The sequence below is a fragment of the Schistocerca nitens genome, chromosome 1 (genome assembly GCF_023898315.1).
Source record: "Schistocerca nitens isolate TAMUIC-IGC-003100 chromosome 1, iqSchNite1.1, whole genome shotgun sequence".
In the NCBI taxonomy this organism is placed as follows: domain Eukaryota; kingdom Metazoa; phylum Arthropoda; class Insecta; order Orthoptera; family Acrididae; genus Schistocerca; species Schistocerca nitens.
The window spans coordinates 1,308,732,833-1,308,755,008 of NC_064614.1; the positions used below are offsets into that span (position 1 = coordinate 1,308,732,833).

General features: G+C 36.9%; 1 protein-coding gene across 5 annotated transcripts in view; it reads left to right on the plus strand.

The window, feature by feature from the left end:
• LOC126202618 (putative FERM domain-containing protein FRMD8P1) overlaps positions 1 to 22,176 on the plus strand; it is a 359,262-nt gene that overhangs the window by 236,165 nt on the left and 100,921 nt on the right. For all 5 annotated transcript variants that reach the window (XM_049936880.1, XM_049936881.1, XM_049936883.1 and 2 more), the window contains 3 exons: positions 17,835 to 18,008; positions 18,092 to 18,257; positions 18,395 to 18,556. In XM_049936880.1, coding sequence (XP_049792837.1) covers positions 17,835 to 18,008; positions 18,092 to 18,257; positions 18,395 to 18,556 — 502 coding nt within the window. The remainder of the gene's footprint in view (positions 1 to 17,834; positions 18,009 to 18,091; positions 18,258 to 18,394; positions 18,557 to 22,176) is intronic.

The following is a 22,176-nucleotide window of genomic DNA, read 5'->3' on the forward strand; positions in this document are numbered from 1 at the left end:
TGAGGAAACTCTTCAGTTTCAATTTGAAAGTGCGTGGATTACTGCAAAGAGTTTTGAATTTGAGTGGTAGCTTATTGAAAATGAATGCAGCAGTATACTGCACACCGATCCAAATGCAGGTTTGATTTCTACCAAGTATTAACTGAGTGAAAGTTGCTTATTCTTGGGAATAAGCTAATATTGTTAACAAGAAATGACAGTAAGGAATATATATATTGAGAGGCCAATGTCAAAATACCCAGACTCATGAACAGTGGTTGACAAGAGGTTCGTGGACTTACAAACTTATTGCCCAAACCACCCGTTTTTGAGCCAAAAATATCCTTTTAGAATGGGAAGAGTTACCTCAAGATATAATACAATGTGACATAAGCAAATGAAAATAAGCAAAGCTGATTAATTTTTGTGTCAAACGATCATTCACTCCAGATATTGTTCGAATAGTAAAAATGGCAGCATTAAGTTTTTGAACTGAATGTGGGCTTTCCATGACAGTTTACTATCTATCTGAACACCTAGAAATATGAACTGTTCAGTTTTACTGATTATATGCCCATTCTGTGAAATTAAAACCTCAGGTTTTGTTAAATTGTATGTTAGAAACTGTAAAAACTGAGTCTTACTGTGATTTAGCATTAGTTTATTTTCTACAAGCCGTGAACTTAGGTCATGAACTGCCTATTTGAAACTGAGCCAATGTTGCACACAACATCCTTTACTACCAAGCTAGTGTCATCAGCAGACAGAGATATTTTAGAGCTACCCGTAGTACAGGAGTGGCCTCAACACTGATCCCTGGGGCACCCCCCCCCCCCCCCCCCCAACTTGACTGTACCCCACTCAGACCCCACATCACAGCCAGTCTCAACATTGTGAATAGCGACCTTTTGCTGTCTGTTTTTAAAGTAAGAGGTGAAAAAATTGTGAGCTACTCACTGTATTCCAAATTGGTCCAACTTCTGGAGCAATATTTTGTGATCGACACAATCAAATGCCTTCGTTAAACCAAAAAATATGCCTAGCATTAGAAACCTTTTGTTTAACCCATACAGTACCTCATAGAGAAAAGAGAATACAGCATTTTCAGTTGTTAAACGACTTCTAAGGCTGAACTGTACATTTGATAGCAAATCGTGTGACATAAAATGATCAATTATCCTTACATATACAGCCTTTTCAATGACACTAGCAAGCACTGATGGCATTGAAATAGGTCTAAAATAGTCTACAGTACCTCTTTCTCCCTTTTTATAAAGCGGTGTTACTACTGAGTACTTTAGTCATTCAGGAAACTGACCATTCCTAAAGGAAAAATTACAAATATGGCTAAGTACGGGGCTAACACGTGCAGCACAGTACTTTAATATTCTACTGGGTACTCCATCATAACCGTGAGAGTCCTTAGTCTTCAGTGATTTAATTACTGACTGAATCTGCTCCTTGTATGTATCACAGAGCAGTATTTCAGATATCAATCTCGGAAAGGCATTTGCCGAGAGAGTTATATGATTCCCTGTAGAAGCTAAATTTTTATTTAATTCACCAGCAATGCTCAGAAAATGATTGTTAAATACAGTACATATATCTGATTTATCAGTAACGGAAATATTTTAACTGACTTTATATCACTGACCTTGCGCTGCTGACCAGACACTTCCTTCACAACTGACCATATGGTTTTAATTTTATCCTGTAAATTAGCTATTCTGTTTGAATACCACACACTCTTTGCCTTCCTAATAACATTTTCAAGCACCTTACAATACTGTTTGTAATGGACTACTGCAGCTTGATTGTGACTACTTCTAAGATTTTGATATAATTCCCACTTTGTTGTAATGGTATCCTTATCCCACTAGTCAGCCACCCGGGCTGCCTATTACTGTTAATACCCCATTTAGAGTGTTCTAATGGAAAGTAACTCTCAAAGAGTATGAGAAATAGTGTTAAGGAGAGCATTATATTTATCATCTGTGTTATCGGCACTATAATCATCGTGCCACTCTTGTTCCTTGTCAATGTTTAAAAAACTCTCTATTGCTGTTGGATTAACTTTCGTACATAGTTTGTAATTACATGTGACATTTGCTTGAGTACAAAAGCCTTTTAGTGTTAAAATTTGTACATCATGGTCTGAAATGACATTCACACTTTTACTAACAGAATGCCCATCTAATAATGAAGAATGAATAAAAATACTGTCTATGGCTGTACTACTGTTCCCCTGCACCCTATTTGGGAAAAACACAGTCTGCATTAGATCATACGAATTTAAGAAATCTACCAACATCCTTTTTCGTGCATCATCATACACAAAATTTATATTGAAGTCACCATATATAACTAATTTTTGGTACTTCTTACAAAGTGAATCAAGAGCCCTCTCTAGCTTGAGTAGAAATGCTCTGAAGTCAGAGTTAGGGCACCTATAAACAACAACAATTAGAAGTTTAGTTTCACTAAATTCAACTGCCCCTGCACAACATTCAAATATCTGTTCAGTGCAGTGCCATAATAGGTCTATGGACGCAAATGGAATACTGTTTTTTTACGTACATAGCCACTTCCTCACCCCGCAAGGAACTCCTTGAAAAACTGTTCACTTGTCGCCATGGTTAAAGTATATTGTACACGGCAAACTGCTGGCACTACCCAAAACTAGCACTGAGGTAACTGTGGTGCACTGTAGACCATAGATGATAGGGATAAATACCGTACAGGACGAGAAGAGGGAAAATAATAACCTGTAAAAATTAAGTTTTTTATTCAATTCAGCTGCTGTACTCGGAAACTAATTGTTAAACACTGTATATATCTATGTTACTTGTCAGTAAGCAAACATTTTTACTATTTATTGACTTTATATACTTGGCCTGTAATGTCAGCCAGGCAGTCCCTTCATAACTGACAGTATGAATTTATACATTCAGAGAATTAGCTATTCAATTTGCATACCACATTCTTTTACCCTTCCTAATGACATTTTTTGCAACTTACAGCACAGTTTGTAAACACACACACACACACACACACACACACACACACACACACACACACGGCCACTGTCATCTCCAGGTGTTGTGGCCATATTGGGGCAAATGGCTGTCTTGTCCGGGTTAGGTGGGGGGTACAGAAGTGTAATGGTATAGGGATGGGTGAATAGGAGTGTAAGTATAGGGGAAGGTGGTTCAGTTCTGTCTGTGGAAGCATGCAGAGACGCATGTACAGTGGGCTGGTAGGTGCAGCTCAGGAGGGATGAGAGGTAGGGAAGGGGAAAGGACTATGCATGTGATCTGATCTTGTAACATTAGCCAATACGGCCTTACTGTATTGGTATTGTGGCACTGTTGAAAGCATGTTTTCCATGAGTATGCAGTTCCGCTGCATGGTTTAAAGAAAAATTTGGCATTCAATGGGTTGGATCATGGAATGTTGGATCTCTTAATCATGTTGATAGCTTAGGAAACTTGGAAAAAGGAATGGTAGTAATTAGTGCAGTGCAGTGCAGTAGCAGGAGGAAGAGGACATCTGATTGGGTGAGTGTAGGATTATCGATACACATTCGAGTAGGGGTACTGCAGGAGTAGATATATTTAATGTAGAATGAAATAGGAAATTAGGTGCACTACTATGAGCATCATAGATGACACAAACACAAAATCAATACCAACCACAATTCTAAAGCATAAGTATACAAGCCAACTACCTTTCCAGTCAATGAAGATATTGAAAAAATGTATGCATAAAAAAGAAATTCAGTTTACTGTGGGAGACAAAGATTTAATTGGGATAGAGTTTTGAGTTCAGTAATGTATAAAGGAAGAGGTTGAACAACTACGAATACATGAAATGGAGAAAGGAAATAAAAAGGAAAGTCACCTGGTAAAATTTTACACAGAACACAGTTTAATCGTCCAAGAAGATTTTATATGTGGAAGAGACATTGAAACACTAAAGATACTAGGTATATTATGTAACTGTAAGACCATGTTTTAATCTACAAACATTTCTAGGAGCAGATGTGGACTTTGAGCATAATATATCAGTTTTGAAATGCAGACTAAAATGGAATGAATTACTGAAAGTTACGAAGAATATGAGACCTTTCTACTTTGAAACATCCAGGGTGTCTTGGGTGTTTCAGAGGGAGAATTTGGCAACAACTGATTGAAATAAATGAAAAAAAAATCAATAGAAAATGAATAAGTAGCTTTGAAAGATGGTATGGCAAAGGAAGCAACTTGACAAAAGAAAGGCCTGCCCGAAATCCTTGGATAACATACACAACATACATACATTTTATATTCTCTGTTCATCAGTTTTATTGATGAACAGAGAATATAAAATTGTGGAAAATGAGTCAGGCAAAAGAGAATACAGGTATCTAAAACTGAGACTGAAAGAAAGTGCAATGTGGCAAACCAAGAAATACAAAGCTGCAGGAGCATTATGATTGATGCTGCTTATAGCAAAATTGAAAAAAACCTTAGGAGATTTGGAAAAGTAGCTTCATGAGTATCTAAAGCTCAAATGGTAAGTGGTAGTAAGCAAATAAGACAGGTTTGGATGGAAATATTATATAGCAAGTATAATTGCAGAAAAGAAACTTGAAAATAGTACTGTGGTAAGGGAAGAATAAGTATATTAAGATGAGATGGATAACACAATACTGAGAGAAGAATTTGACAGGCCACTGAAAGATCATCATTGAAACAGGGTATGTGGATTAGGTGGCATTCCCTCTGAATTTTTTAAGGTCCTAGGGAAAACCAATTTTTACAAAGCTGTTCCACTTGGTACGTAGAATATTAGAAACACACCGATCACCATCAGGCATAAAGAAACGTGTAATAATGACAATAACAACAAGACAGATCCTGACAAGTACGACTATTAGTAAACCTTCCATTTAATAAGTCATTACTGCAAAGTATAAAAGAGGTGGAGAGTAAAAATTGGAGGAGGAGGCTAAAGTTTGAAAATGGCAAGCAGTTCACACAGCTGCAAGCTGCAGCAACCACATGGTGACAAAGAGACTCTCACAGTAAAGACTGGTACAAAGTGTTGCACCAAACTGGTCTTCATACTGAAGACTACAACACAACAACAATGAACCTAACCTACCTGACCGAGCGAGGTGGCGCAGTGGTTAGCACACTGGACTCACATTCGGGAGGACGACGGTTCAATCCCGTCTCCAGCCATCCTGATTTAGGTTTTCCGTGATTTCCCTAAATCGTTTCAGGCAAATGCCGGGATGGTTCCTTTGAAAGGGCACGGCCGATTTCTTTCCCTATCCTTCCATAACCCGAGCTTGCGCTCCGTCTCTAATGACCTCGCTGTCGACGGGACGTTAAACACTAACATCCTCCTCCTAACCTACCTGAAAGCACACTGTGCATCTCATTTTGCCTATTATACTCCTAAGAGAAGAAATACTTGGTTACAAAATGTTCAGCAGACATAATATTTCTCTGTACCTGTGCTGCTGTGTTATGTATTTAGTACATGAGGTTGTTGTTGTTGTGGTCTTCAGTCCTGAGACTGTCAAGTTGTGCCACAAACTCCTCTTCTCCCCATTTATATTCAATACCTCCTCATTAGTTATGTGATCTATCCATCTAATCTTCAGCATTCTTCTGTAGCACAACATTTCGAAAGCTTCTATTCTCTTCTAGTCCAAACTATTTATTGTCCATGTTTCACTTCCATACATGGCTACACTCCATACAAATACTTTCAGAAACGACTTCCTGACACTTAAATCTATACTCGATGTTAGTAAATTCCTCTTCTTCAGAAACACTTTCCTTGGCATTGCCAGTCTACGTTTTATATCCTCTCTACTTCGAGCATCATCAGTTATTTTGCTCCCCAAATAGCAAAACTCCTTTACTACTTTAAGTGTCTCATTTCCTAATCTAATTCCCTCAGCATCACCCGACTTAATTCGACTACATTCCATTATCCTCGTTTTGCTTTTGTTGATGTTCATCTTATATCCTCCTTTCAAGACACTATCCATTCCGTTCAACTGCTCTTCCAAGTCCTTTGCTGTCTCTGACAGAATTACAATGTCATCTGCAAACCTCGAAGTTTTTATTTCTTCTCCATGGATTTTAATACCTACTCCGAATTTTTCTTTTGTTTCCTTCACTGCTTGCTCAATATACAGATTGAATAACATCAGGGAAAGGCTACAACCCTGTCTCACTCCCTTCCCAACCACTGCTTCCCTATCATGTCCCTCGACTCTTATAACTGCCATCAGGTTTCTGTACAAATTGTAAATAGCTTTTCGCTCCCTGTATTTTACCCATGCCACCTTCAGAATTTGAAAGAGATTATTCCAGTCAACATTGTCAAAAGCTTTCTCTAAGTCTACAAATGCTAGAAACGTAGGTTTGCCTTTCTTTAATCTAGCTTCTAAAATAAGTCGTAGGGTCAGTATTGCCTCACGTGTTCCAACATTTCTACGGAATCTAAACTGATCTTCCCCGAGGTCGGCTTCTACTAGTTTTTCCATTCGTCTGTAAAGAATTCGAGTTAGTATTTTGCAGCTGTGGCTTATTAAACTGATTGTTCGGTAATTTTCACATCTGTCAACACCTGCTTTCTTTGGGATTGGAATTATTATATTCTTCTTGAAGTCTGAGGGTATTTTGCATGTTTCATACATCTTGTTCACCTAATGGTAGATACATGAGGCATTCACTTTAAATATTGAAGCTTTGACTCTCAGCATCCTAGTTTTCATTTAAGCTTATAGCAATAGCTCCAGTTTTTACAGGTGTTATCAGATCTGGAGAGGTTATGTCAAATTTCATTCTCATAAGTTTCATGAATTCCTTTTTATGAAAAATATTATTTAAAGGCAAGAAATCATTTTATTAGCTTTGTAATTACACCCTGGATACGAAAAAAACCCACATTTACTGAAAGAAAACACAGAAGTTACATACAAGCCAAGAATAAAGATATTGACAGCAATGGCGCAGCACATAAATATAGACGTCAAGGAACTTTTTCTTTTCCTTTAACACTTCCTACAACAGAAAAAATCATGAAATTATTGCTTTGTCTCTTGCATGCCAATTTCTGAACATAGAAAATTAAATCGAACTCGTTCAAGGGGTTTCGTCAAAATATCTGCCAACTGATTGTGTCCATCAATGTGTTCCTAGAAAATCTCACCGTTCAGATATCTTTCATGAACATAGAAACGTCGGACCTCTATATGTTTAGAACGTCGATGATATTCTGGATTTTTTGCCAACTTCAATGCACTAGCATTGTCAATGTAAAGAACTGGAGGCTGCCCCGACATTTCCACTAATTCTGATAGCAGACGACGTAACCAAACTAACCCTTTCGCTCCTTCAGTAGCTGCAATTATCTCCGCCTCGGTTGTGTATGTGGCCACTACTTTCTGCAACTGACTTGTCCATGACACTGCACCACCTGAGTACTTTGCAAGAATTCCAGTTGTTGAGCGCCTTTTTCCGGTTATCACCTGCGAAATCTGCATCAGCGTAAATCTTTAGCTCTTCTTTTTTATTATTTACAATTCCAAAATTTAAGGTCCCTTTCAAATACCGGAAAATGCGCTTTACTTTATTCCAGTCTTCAGTGGTTGGTTTCTCCATGGCTCGAGCAGCTTTATTGACTGCAAAAGTGATGTCTGGACGAGTTATTGTTGAAAGGTACATGAGACAACCAATTGCTTCACGGTAGGGTACAGATGACGAAACTTCTTCGTTTTGATTATTGTCCTCACGTCCAGTAGGAGTTGAGATTGTATTGCATTCGGTCATTCGAAATCTTTGCAGAATTTCTTCTGTGTATTTCTCTTGACTTATCATTATTGCTCCATCTTCATATTACTTTATTTTTATGCCAAGAAAATTGTAAAGACTGCCAGTTGTTATTTCGAATTCGTGTTGTAAAACATCCATAAAAACAGCAATTTCTCTCTTGTTACTGCCGACAATCAGGCCATCATCAACGTAGATTGCCACATAAAGGCTATTTCCATTTTGTCTACGATAAAATAGGCATGGGTCTGCATCACTGTTTGAAAAACAAGCTTTCTTCATGAACTCAACAAAACATTTGTTCCAGCAACGTGGTGCTTGCTTCAACCCATAAAGACTCTTTTTTTAAGAAACACACTCGACCTGTACCATCTTCGAAACCTTCTGGTTGTTCCATATATACTTCAAGTATTCCATTCAAAAAAGCTGTCTTTACATCGAATTGTTCTAGCAGCATTTTCTTTGAAGCAGCTACAGCCAACAGAGTTCTTATGGTGTCATAACGTGCCAAAGGGCTAAAGGCGTCGTCATAATCAATTCCTGCTTTCTGAATACAGCCTTTTGCAACCAATCTGGCTTTAAAGCGAGTAACTCCATTGACTGCGACCTTTCGCCGTAGAACCCAGCGGTTTTGCAATACTTTGGCATTCTTCGGATGATCAACGAACACACAGGTATTGTTTTTCTTTAGTGACTGAAGTTCTTCACTAATAGTGGCATCCATTCTTCCTTCTCGTTTGACTGCAATATTCTGAAAAACAGTTTGGATCTTTGTATTCAATTGCATCAACTTTTGTTGCCATACAAAATTCACCACTTTCCATCCAGGTTGCTTTTCTTCGTTGTCTTTTATTTTTCTGTTTCTCTTCATTAGAAGATTCAGCAGCTTCTGCTTTTAGAAATTTTGTTAATTCTTTATTTTCATCAGATTCACTCGACTCTTGACTTTTTCTAGAATCGAAAGTGCCAATTTTTTCTTGAGTTTGGCTTCCTCCAGAAGTGTACAGCCTAGGAGATTTACATTGGTCATCTTTAGATGAATTCGGATCATTAAATTCTTCCTGAGGGACTTCAAATTCAACATGATCACTATGTAAATCACAAACAACTTCTGGCTTAAATTTCACATCGTGACTCAACACCACTTTTCTTTTAGATGGAATCCAAACTCTAAACCCATCTATGTCATTAACATATCCAACAAGTCGTCAAAAAACTGCCTTATCATCAAACTTGGAACGGAATTGTTTGTTAATGTGAACATAGCAGCCTGTGCCAAAAATTCTGAGATGATCAAGTCGTCCAAATGCTCCATTAAACCATAGTTCATAAGGGGTTTTATTTTCAACTGAAGATTTTCCAGTACGATTTATTAGGTAGACTGCTGTGTTACATGCCTCTGCCCACAACCCTTTAGGTACTTTGCTCGGATTTAGCATTGACCGGGCAGCTTCAACAATGGTCCTATTTTCCCGTTCAGCCACACCATTTTGTTCAGGAGTGTAAGGAGGAGGAATCAGTAGCTCTATTCCCGTCTGCAAGCAGTGCACTGACATTTTTATTGTTAAATTCTTTGCCACCATCACATCTAAATTGTTTGACATGTCCATTAGATTAGATTAGATTAGATTAGATTAATACTAGTTCCATGGATCATGAATACGATATTTCGTAATGATGTGGAACGAGTCGAATTTTCCAATACATGACATAATTAGGTTAATTTAACAACATACTTAAGTTAATATAACAACTTTATTTTTTTGTGTTTTTTGTTTTTCTTTATTTTTTATTTTTATTTTTTTAATATTTTTTCTTTTTTTTCTTAATTTATATCTAAAAATTCCTCTATGGAGTAGAAGGAGTTGTCATTCAGAAATTCTTTTAATTTCTTCTTAAATACTTGTTGGTTATCTGTCAGACTTTTGATACTATTTGGTAAGTGACCAAAGACTTTAGTGCCAGTATAATTCACCCCTTTCTGTGCCAAAGTTAGATTTAATCTTGAATAGTGAAGATCATCCTTTCTCCTAGTATTGTAGTTATGCACACTGCTATTACTTTTGAATTGGGTTTGGTTGTTAATAACAAATTTCATAAGAGAGTATATATACTGAGAAGCTACTGTGAATATCCCTAGATCCTTAAATAAATGTCTGCAGGATGATCTTGGGTGGACTCCAGCTATTATTCTGATTACACGCTTTTGTGCAATAAATACTTTATTCCTCAGTGATGAATTACCCCAAAATATGATGCCATATGAAAGCAATGAGTGAAAATAGGCGTAGTAAGCTAATTTACTAAGATGTTTATCACCAAAATTTGCAATGACCCTTATTGCATAAGTAGCTGAACTCAAACGTTTCAGCAGATCATCAATGTGTTTCTTCCAATTTAATCTCTCATCAATGGACACACCTAAAAATTTGGAATATTCTACCTTAGCTATATGCTTCTGATTAAGGTCTATATTTATTAATGGCGTCATACCATTCACTGTACGGAACTGTATGTACTGTGTCTTATCAAAATTCAGTGAGAGTCCGTTTACAAGGAACCACTTAGTAATTTTCTGAAAGACAGTATTGACAATTTCATCAGTTAATTCTTGTTTGTCAGGTGTGATTACTATACTTGTATCATCAGCAAAGAGAACTAACTTTGCCTCTTCATGAATATAGAATGGCAAGTCATTAATATATAATAAGAACAACAAAGGACCCAAGACTGACCCTTGTGGAACCCCATTCTTGATAGTTCCCCAGTTTGAGGAATGTGCTGATCTTTGCATGTTACGAGAACTACTTATTTCAACTTTCTGCACTCTTCCAGTTAGGTACGAATTAAACCATTTGTGCACTGTCCCACTCATGCCACAATACTTGAGCTTGTCTAGCAGAATTTCATGATTTACACAATCAAAAGCCTTTGAGAGATCACAAAAAATCCCAATGGGTGGTGTTCGGTTATTCAGATCATTCAAAATTTTACTGGTGAAAGCATATATGGCATTTTCTGTTGAAAAACCTTTCTGAAAACCAAACTGACATTTTGTTAGTACTTCAATTTTACAGATATGTTAAGCTACTCTTGAATACATTACTTTCTCAAAAATTTTGGATAAAGCTGTTAGAAGGGAGATTGGACGGTAATTGTTGACATCAGATCTATCCCCCTTTTTATGCAAAGGTATAACAATAGCATATTTCAGTCTATCAGGGAAAATGCCCTGTTCCAGAGAGCTATTACACAGGTGGCTGAGAATCTTACTTATCTGTTGAGAACAAGCTTTTAGTATTTTGCTGGAAATGCCATCAATTCCATGTGAGTTTTTGCTTTTAAGCAAGTTTATTATTTTCCTAATTTCAAAGGGAGAAGTGGGTGAGATTTCAATTGTATCAAATTGCATAGGTATGGCCTCTTCCATTAACAGCCTAGCATCTTCTAATGAACACCTGGATCCTACTATATCCACAACATTTAGAAAATGATTATTAAAAATATTTTCAACTTCTGACTTTTTGTTCGTAAAGTTTTCATTCAATTTGATGGTAATACTGTCTTCCTCTGCTCTTGGTTGACCTGTTTCTCTTTTAATAATATTCCAAATTGTTTTAATTTTATTATCAGAGTTGCTGATTTCAGACATGATACACATACTCCTGGATTTTTTAATAACTTTTCTTAATATAACACAGTAGTTTTTATAATTTTTGATAGTTTCTGGGTCACTACTCTTTCTTGCTGTCAGATACATTTCCCTTTTGCGGTTACAAGATATTTTTATACCCTTAGTAAGCCATGGTTTCTTACAAGGTTTCTTACGAGTATATTTAACTATTTTCTTGGGGAAGCAGTTTTCAAATGCATTTACAAAAATGTCATGAAATAAATTATATTTTAAATTGGCATCAGGTTCACGGTACACCTCATCCCAGTCTAACTGCTGTAGGCTTTCCCTGAAATTTGCAATTGTTAAATCGTTGACTGAACGTACCACTTTGGAGGACTGTTTAGTATTGCTGAATGGAGCTATGTCATATATTGTAACTAGCTGTGCACCATGATCAGAAAGACCATTCTCAACAGGCTGAGCATTTATCTGGTTAAACTTATCTTGGTCTATAAAGAAGTTATCTATCAGTGAGCTGCTATCCTTTACCACCCGAGTAGGAAAATCAATAACGGGTGTCAAATTGAAAGAACCGAGTAATACTTCAAGGTCATTTTTCCTATTACCCTCTTTCAGAGAATCTACATTGAAGTCCCCACAAATAATAATTTGCTTCCCCCTGTCTGACAGATAGCACAACAAGGAGTCCAAATTTTTCAGAAATAGATGAAAATTTCCTGATGGGGACCTATATACAGTTACAATTATAAATGTGCCTTTATTTAATTTAAGCTCACAGGCACATGCTTCTATATGTTTCTCTACACAAAACTTTTTTGTTTCTATACTTTTTGCACAATGATAACTTTTGACATATATGGCAACTCCTCCTTTCTCCATATTTTCTCTCATTACATGTGCAGAGAGCTTATATCCACTTACATTTACCTTATCCATATCAGTAACAATGTGATGCTCAGACAGGCATAGTATATCTATTTCATTCTCAGCTTCTAAATCTTCTAAACAAACCAGAAGCTCATCTACTTTATTCTTTAAACTCCCAATATTTTGATGAAATATACTTACATTATTTTTAATTATACCTTTATGAGAACCTTTCCTTATTCTAACATTTGCAGTACTCTCCTGTCTGAGTTTCTCATTGTGCTTAGGCCTAGTTCCTATACCAGTGGTCACACGGTGTTCAGAGAGGCAGATTATGTCAACTGGGTTGGGTGACTTTAATTCATCAATGCAATTACCTAGGACTGAGATACAACTTGGTGGAGATAAAATTTCTGGTGATTGGTGAAAATTTATAATTGATAGCTGTGATTGGTGATCCAATGTGCTAGAATTGTGCTGTTTAATTTCTTTCCTAAACTGAAGATTTGTTTCAATCCTGACCTCTCGTAGAACTTGACATCTTTCTGTCTTACCTATCCTAAAAAAGGTGCTGCTCCAACACCTGTAACCACTGGTATTTTACCATTCATGGCAGTGCCTCCCCCCCTTAAATTTCCTGCTATTACCCCAGCCAGTTTCCCCTTCCCTTTCCTGTTGAGATGTAGGCCGTGCCTGGTATAGTCCCACCTACTGAGATAATCAACAGGAACCACACCAATATGAGCCCCCGCACCCGACCCAAGCAGCCGTTCCAACTCCAAATTAACTCTCCCAACAGAAGAGTCCAAATGAGGCCGGTCATGACGTCTCAGGACAGATACAAATTCAACATTGGTGTGTCTCGATGCCGACGCAATCTTTACCAGGTCACACTCTATACTGTACCCAGGATCTCTGTCAATGCTGTTCCCTGGCCCTCCCACAATAACCACGGTGTCTTCCCTGGTAAATCCTTTACAGAGTGAACCTAAATCCTCTGTCACCTGATCCAGACTAGCACTTGGTTTGTAAAAATTTGTGACCTGGTATTCTGGTCCTAATTCCTCCTGCAGAAGTTGGCCTACACCTCTGGCATGAGAACTGCCTAACAACAAAACTTTCTTCCTTTTCGATAACTTTCCTACATTCTTTTTCAATTTCCTATTGAAAGTTTGTTGTGTCCTGTCTACACCTACCTCTGCTTGAGGCTCATCAGTTTCTAACTGAAGCAACAGGTCAAACTTAGTTCGTGCTTCATTTAAAAACTGCTTAAGCACTGTACACACTTCACTTTTGTGTCTTAAAAAGAAAATTCGACGAAATTTACCAAAATCGTCTTTGAAACATACATAATAATGCTTGCCTCCAAAAGATTTCGTGCTCATTGGTCCATTGACATCCGCGTGGATTAATTCACCAGTACTGGTAGCGCGTATTGTTCGTGTTTTGAATGGCAGCCTATGCATCTTTCCAACCGCACAGCCGTCACAAAATTCACTCTTGGCATCTTCCACATTAATGTTTATTCCTTTTAAAATATTCTTCACATGTTGTTTATTTTGATGACCAAACCTTTCATGGTACACTTGCAATGTTTCGGACGAAGCCATCAAGTTCACACGATTCATTTTTGCATTTCTAACAACACGCATGTTCACACAAAGTCCATTTTTCACATAACCTGTCATAACAATATTGCCACTGAATTGTTTTCGAACACAGACATTATTATAACTAAAATTAGTACTGTACCCTCTGCAGGCAATGACTCTCACAGAGAACAGATTAGCACTTGCATCAGGGACGTAAAAAACATTGTCCATTCTAGCATTGTACCATTTATTGTTTCGTCGAATTTGGATGTAAACTGTTCCTTGACCGTACGCACACATTTTGACATCTTGTTTTCCCAAATAAATGACTTGAGGAGCATCAAATTCACTATACGAAACAAAATACTGTTTGTTGGGAGTGATATGATTTGTAGCGCCATTGTCGCAACACCATTTATTTGGGTCGCTATGATTACTGGTACACACACCCATAGCGTATGAAGTAAATGCAGCGTGTTCACTTTCTCGCTTCTTCTCTTTTCTTTTATTGCTGTCACGGGTGTTCTGTGAACATTCTGCTGCCCAGTGACCTAATTGTGACTTCGTCATCTTTACTTGCTGATTACTTGTTTGCCGTTTTCTTGTTTTAGAAACGACAAAAGCTGCACTTCCATTAATGTCTTGTTCACGCAGTTCAATAGTACAGAGTTTTTCAATTAATAAATTCAAGCTTTGCTTTTCTGTCGGTATCGTATCCCAGAGATCCTTAGAATTGTCGTAGTCTTTTCCCAGTGTAGACAAAATTCGACCATTTAGGATTCTTTCAGATAGCGTATTTTCTTCATGTTTTGCTAATTCATCGTTCAGGTCCACAACAGGGTACAACACTGTCTTTTTTTCCATGTAATATTTTTGTTATATGAAACATAATGTACAAATAGGTATAATGCTTCTGACAACATTGATTGCATGTTAATGCTGATAAATTATGGCTTACTGTTATGTATGGATCTAGGTGTAGAGGCTGTTGTAAGCTAATAGTTTACAACATTGCTATATTTTTACTATGTAATATTTTGGTATGTAAAACATAATGTACAAATAGCTGTAACTCTTCTGACGACATCGATTGCATGTTAGTGCTGAAAGATGGATAAAATAAATAAATAAATAAATAATTTTGCAGTTTGGCCACATGTGCACTAATATGTTCCGTTTCATCACGTTTAATACGGAAAAATGTTTCAGTCAACATATTCAAACGCTGAGTACTGCTACGTTCAAATCGGGCGCGTAATTTGTCCCAGATTTCCTTAGCATTCTTGCACGTTAAGACGAGTTCTGCAACAGGTTTACTTAGCGCACTTGCTATAAGACTTGCTGCCTTTGCGTCGTCCTTGTGCCATTCCACAAACGCTTCTTTCTGTGCATCTTGCGGCAACTCTACACGTTCACGTGTACCGTTAATAATATCTTCTAGTCCATATGAACGCAGCACCATAGAAATATGCCATTTCCATTTGGCCCAGCCATCAGGTCCTTCAAGCTTATCAATGCTGACCTTATAATCGCCGCTAGCAGTCATGTTTCTTTACAGACATAGGCTCATTTCAAATATTGTTTTAATTAAACTATGTTATTTGCCTTTACACGTGTACTGGGCCCATAACCTGATGAAAAATATTATTTAAAGGCACGAAAACATTTTATTAGGTTTGTAATTACACCCTGCATACGAAAAAAAAACACATTTACTGAAAGAAAACACAGAAGTTACATACAACCCAAGAATAAAGATATTGACAGCAGACACATGGAGCAGCACATAAATATAGACGTCAAGGAAATTTTTCTTTTCCTTTAACACCTTTTATAGATAGCACATTTTATTTGAGATGTTAATTAAGATTCAGAAGAATTTTGCCCGCTCCCCTGTTCAGTTGTCACTTGCGAGATGATTGTAAAGTTTCAAATACGATTCTTAAACTGTGTCACGTCTTAACTACTCATAATGAAGAGATCTCTGATCCTCTTCTAGTCAGAAATATTTTTAATAATTACTTCGTAGATACTGTTGAAAATGATGTCTGTATGGAACATGATATACAGCACTCATTTGAGTCCTGTAACAAACAGAACTGCAGTACACTACTCGCAGTAAGCACATATGACATTCTGCAACTTATTGATAATCTCAGTAACAAAAACTTAGCAGGATTAGATGAAATTTCTCCATATCTATTGAAGAAATGTAAATATGAACTAATGAAACCACTAGTTCAACTAATAAACAGTGTTCTTGAAGACGGTGTGTTCCCTGAGAAGTTGAAACTATCTGTAGTAAAACCAATACACAAAAAGGGGGAAATAAAGCATGTACATAACTATAGACCCTTTGCCCTAATTTCGACTTTCTGCAAACCGATAGAGAAAGTAATATTAAATAACCCTTCATACATTACAGCAGTGATGACATATTAAGTGGCTTCCAGCACGGTTTCAGGAGAGGTCGAAGTACCAGCAGCAGTACAATTTGTCCATAATGTACTTGAAAAAATAAATGAAAAATCCCAAGCAGCAGGTGTATTCCTGGACCTCTCAAGGGCTTTTGATAGAGTACATCATGACGTGCTCTTATCAAAAATTGTGAAGACTGGTGTCACTGGAAAACTCATGCAATTGCTAGAAACATATTTAAAGGGTAGACAACAGTGCACAGAGATGATGTACTCTAATAGAGAAATACTGGAGAGGAGAAGGTCAAGTAAGAAACACACATTTTGATGTTCCTCAGGGCACTATTTTAGGGCTAGTCCTATTCATATGCTGTGTAAATGATTTCTCAAGTTCTCTGGACAATAAGCAATTGATCACTATGTATGCAGATGATATATTTAGTGTCTGCTATGCAGACAATGAGCCCATCATAGTTGAAGAGATACATAACTGTGTAGAAAAGGCAAGATCTCACTTTGAAAGAGAGAATCTAAAAGTAAATATAGAAAAAAACTAGTATTATTCATTTTAAACCAAGTGGTCCAAACAGACAAAATACTGTGGTTGGTAAAATTCTAACAAAACTTGGGTTTATGCATATATGATTAGCTTTCATGGAAGCATCAAGTTGATTGTGTCTGGGAAAAACCACCCAGTATATATGTATTAAGAAGATTATCACCAGATCTTAATTCTGAATCCCTAAGGAATGTATCGATTAGTGTATGCTTTCTTATCTTATGGAATAGTACTGTAGGGTGGGACATGACAAACTAATATGAAAAAGAGTTGTCATACTGCAGAAGCGAGCCTTGAGGATCGTAGCAAAAGTAAAACCAGGAACTTCTTGCAAACCCCTATTCATTAGACACAATATTCTCACAGTTTATGCCACGTATATACTAGAAACTATAATGTTAGTGAAAGAAGACACTAAGATCACAAAAAGAAACACAGATATTCACAACTATGAAATAAGGCATAGAAAAAAATTTTCATATGGTTAACAGAAGATTAACTTTAACAGCGAAAAATCCCTATGTCAAAGGAGCTGTTTTTAATAACTTGTTACCAAATGAATTACTGCTCGTGATGTATGGTAGTGCCCCAGTTGAAGGCCAAGATGGCTTGCAACCTTTATATACTGTCATAGGAAAGGGGGTATTTTTGACACACATCTGCTCATAGGCTGAAAAAGTTCACAATTTGATTGAAACTGTAAACAATGTGATCAATACATCAAAATTATTTACGTGATGAACACGTGCCTAGCATTTCTCATGACCGAAGGAATGGCATAAATTTGTGTTCCCTCGGTGCTCCTCACCCACCTGCTGCGGTGAGTTTCTGTGCGTCCTGAAATGTGGAGCCTTCCTATATGACGTGGAGCACTTTGTGTGATATTTTAGGAAGCTGATTTCCTCAACAATAATTTTTGTTCTCATAACTTTCTTTTGTGATTTTCAGTCCTGAATACATGCATATACCTCATGTCGAAAGTCGTCTTAAACATGGAGATAGAGGATGGCTACAGTGCCACTGTCCAAGAGTTAGTGCAGTACATAATGCAAGAAGAAGAACTGGCTCTGCCAAGAGTGGCTTCAAACATATTCACATTGTGGATGTGTTCGGGACTTCTCGGTAATTCCTGTTTTAACCGCATTTTAAATAAGTTTGTGACATGCTGTTGAACAATAATATTAACTGTCTTCTGTGTTATTTAGAAATACAGTTGAAGCTGTTTCATAAGCCATTTGATGTTAGGAAGAGATGGCAATCACTAGTTTCGCAGTACACCAATGCCACGGACTCACAGATCGACAGGGATGAACCGATATTGTCATTCCAGCGAAATGTTTTCTTTTCGAAACGTGATGAAGAAAAAATTAAGTAAGTTTTTAAATATGTTTTCATCATGTCGTTAGTGTTAAGGTTGGGCAGAAAGTCAGTATTTAATGGTTGTAGCTGTAGTATTCGAAGATCTCTCTCTTGTATTCCTAATGTGTACAATTCTTCTCTTTTTTTAGAGACCAAAAACTTCTGGATCTCTTATATGATGAAGCAAAGTATAACATCTTAGAAGGAAGATATCCGTGTGAGATATCCCATTATATAATGTTAGGTGGCATACAAGCACGTATTGAGTTGGGTCCGTATGTGCCACAAGTACATACTACACAGTTCTTCAGGTCAGATGGAGTAATAGTAAAACTGAGTAACATTTAAAGTAATTTATTTTCATTCTAGATTCTAGAATGTATGTCTACCTATGGTTAATGCAAAATGTAAACCAGTCACCAATTTACTGTGTTATTCTATCTAATATTTGTTTTAATCATATTAACATCCTTCAAAGGTATGTAAAGATCATATTTTGTGCATAATTTTATGTGATTATGTATTTCCCATTTCATGGTCCACAGCTTTGTGTCAAATTTTTAACCTCCTGATTCTGTAGTAATCACCCCTTTGCAACTTGTTCATTCATATGACTAGGTATGTTTTACAAGAACGGGGCTATGAAAATGATGTTTCAGCCTTTGCAGTTGTGTCCAAGTTTCTTCCCATCTTTCATTAACATTCTATATGTTAATGTGTAGCTGTGTATATAAGTTAATTTGGTTTGTTACGTCATTTCCTAGTATTTTGTTGTCCAACTTTCTTTTTTTTTAAACAGATTATAACTTGCTAAAAAGTCAAACTGGTATTATATCTTGCATGTATGTTCTGAGGCCGAAGTAAGTAACAAGATGGCCACTGTGTTTCCCTGCACTGTGCACTCAGTCTGTGTGAACTCATGGGGAAATGGCAGTAGGATATCATGTACAACTAAGTGTTGATTATATCAAAATGTTTGAATTTTCTCATTAAAAATGCAAATTCTGTTTTAAAAGAGATGTTTGTTGGGTTGGTCTGTCAGTTTGGCACTTGAGAAACAACTATTTCTCATAAATTTTGCTGTGTGGTGCCCTTTCAGACTATGAATAACACCTTTAACAGTAAATTTGTGCACACAGACATGTTGAATATAATTACAAACTATCTAGATATTTGATCACAGTGAGAACAGGACTTTTTAAACTTCATTAAAGAACAAGAGTGACAGGATGTTTATAGTGTTAATAATGTAGACAATAAATGTGATGCTTTTCTCAACACATTTCTCATGCTGCTTTCCGTTAAAATATTCAAAACAGGATACTAGCATTAAAAGGCAACCTGACTGGCTGACTAGTGGGATAAGAATATCATGTAGAATAAAGTGCAGATTATATCAAAACATTAGAAATAATCACAATCGAGCTGTAGTAGTCCATTACAAACAGGACTTTAAGGTGCTTAGGTGCTTAAAAATGTTATTAGGAAGGGAAAAAGCGTGTGGTATGCAAACAGAATTGCTAATTCTCAGAATAAATTAAATCCATATGGTTGCGAACGATGGACCCAGCCAGGCTGAGGTGGCTCATGTACCTGAATGATATAGATACTATAGGTGCAACCGTAATGGAGGGGTATCTGTTGAGAGACCCTCGTGGAGAGGGGCTGCAGTCTTTTCAGTAGTTGCAGGGGCAGCTGTCTGGATGATTGACTGATCTGCCCTTGTAACATCAGCCAGCATGCTCTAGCTGTGCTGGTACCACAAAAGGCTGAACACGAGGGCAAACTAGAGCCTTAATTTTTCTCGAGGGCATGCAGTTCTACTTCATTGTTAAATAATGCTAACATCCTCATGGATATAATATTCTGGAGGTAAAATAGTCCTCCATCCAGATCTCCAGGCGGGGACTTCTCACGATGATCTCGTCATCAGGAGAAACAAAATTGGAATTCTTCGGCTCGGAGTGTAGAATGTCAGATCCCTTAATTGCACAGGTACTCAGAAAATTTCAAAAAGGAAATGTATAGATTGAACTTAGATATAGGAGGAATTAGTGAAGTTTGATGTGAGGAGGAATAGGACTTTTGGTCAGTTGAGAACAGGGTTATGAATACAGAATCAAATAGGGATAGTGCAGGAGGTGGTCTGCTAATGAATAAGAAAACAGGAATGTTGGTAAGCCTCTGTGGACAGCTTAGTAAATGCATTATTGTTGCAAAGATAGATAGAAGCCAACATGCACCACAGTAATACAAGTTTATATGCCAACTACTTTCACAGATGATGAAGAGACTAGAAAAAATGTATGATGAGATCAAATAAATTATTTGAGTAGTTAAGAGAGAGAAAGAGTTTAATTACAAAAGGGGACTGGAATTGAATAGTAGGATAAAGAAGAGAAGGAAAAATAGTGGGTCAATATGGACTGGTGGAAGTTAATGAAAGAGGAAGTCATCTGTACAGAGCATAATTTAATCATTAATAACACTTAAGAATCATGAAAGAAGGTTGTATACGCAGAACATGGGTAGAAACAATGGAAGGTTTGAGACTGATTATATAAGACAGAGATTTCAGAACCAGGTTTTAAACTGTAGGACATTTCCAGGGCAGATGTCTACTCTGATCACAATTTACTGGTTAAAAACTGTAAATTAAAACTGAAGAAATTGGAAAAAGGCAGGAAATTAAGGAGATAGGACCTAGATAAGTTGAAAGAACCAGAGGTTGTTGAGAGTTTCAGAGGCAGCATTAGGAAACAATTGACTGAAAAAGGGGAAAAGAATCCATTAGAAGATAAATGGATAATTTGAGCCCAGAAATAGGGAAGGTATCAGCCAATCAAATAGTAGAAAGATGTGGCCTTGCAGAAATCCTTGGGTACCACAGGAGATATTCACTTTAATTAAGGAAAGAAGAAAATATAAAAATGCAGCAAGTGAAGTAGGTGAAAGGTAATACAAATGTTTAAAAATGAGATTGATAGGGAGTGGAAAAATGGTCATGTAGGAAAGGCTAGAGGACAAATGTAAGTATATAGAAGCATATATCACTAGGGGTAAGATAGATACCACACATAGGAAAATTAAAGAGGCCTTTGGAAACAAGGAAGCAGCTGTATGAAAATCAACAGCTCAGATGAAAAAACTAAGCAAAGAAAGGAATGCTGAAAGGTGGAAGGAGTGTGTAGAGACATAACAAGGGAAATAAACTTGAAATCAATAGTATAGAAAGAGAGGAGGATGTAGATGAAGAGAAGATTAGAGATGTGATACTGCAAGAAGAATTTTACAGAACACTGAAAGACCTAATTCGAAACAAGTAGACAATATTCTATCAGAACTAGTGATATCCTTGGAGAGACAGCCATCTGGTATGCAAGCCAGAATAGCCACTGACTTCAATAAGAATGTAATAATTCCAATTCCAAAGAAAGAAGAAACTGACAGCTGTGAATATTAGTAGACTATCACTTTATCAATTTTTGGTTGCAAACTACTAACAGAAATTCTTTACAGAAGAATGGTAAAACTGGTAGAAGCCAGACTCAATAAAGATCAGATTGGATTCCAGAGAAATATAGAGGCACATGAGGCAAGATAGGTTAAAGAAAGGCAAACATACATTTATAACATTTGAAGACTTAAAGAAAGTTTTTGACAGTGTTGACTGGAATACATTTTTTGAGATTCTCATCATGGGTACAATACAGGGATTAAAGGGCTATTTACAAGTTGTACAGAAACCAGATGCAGTTATAAAGAGAACAATAGCCATTATGAAAACGATCTTAAGTTGCATGTGAGGAACATTTATTCATTGGTGACCCATTTCAGAGTGCCTGTCCATAATCAAATCAACCCGAAGGATAAATGTAGGAGATGTTACATTATACAGCAACAAGGTTTACAAAATGGCATTGCAATAGCA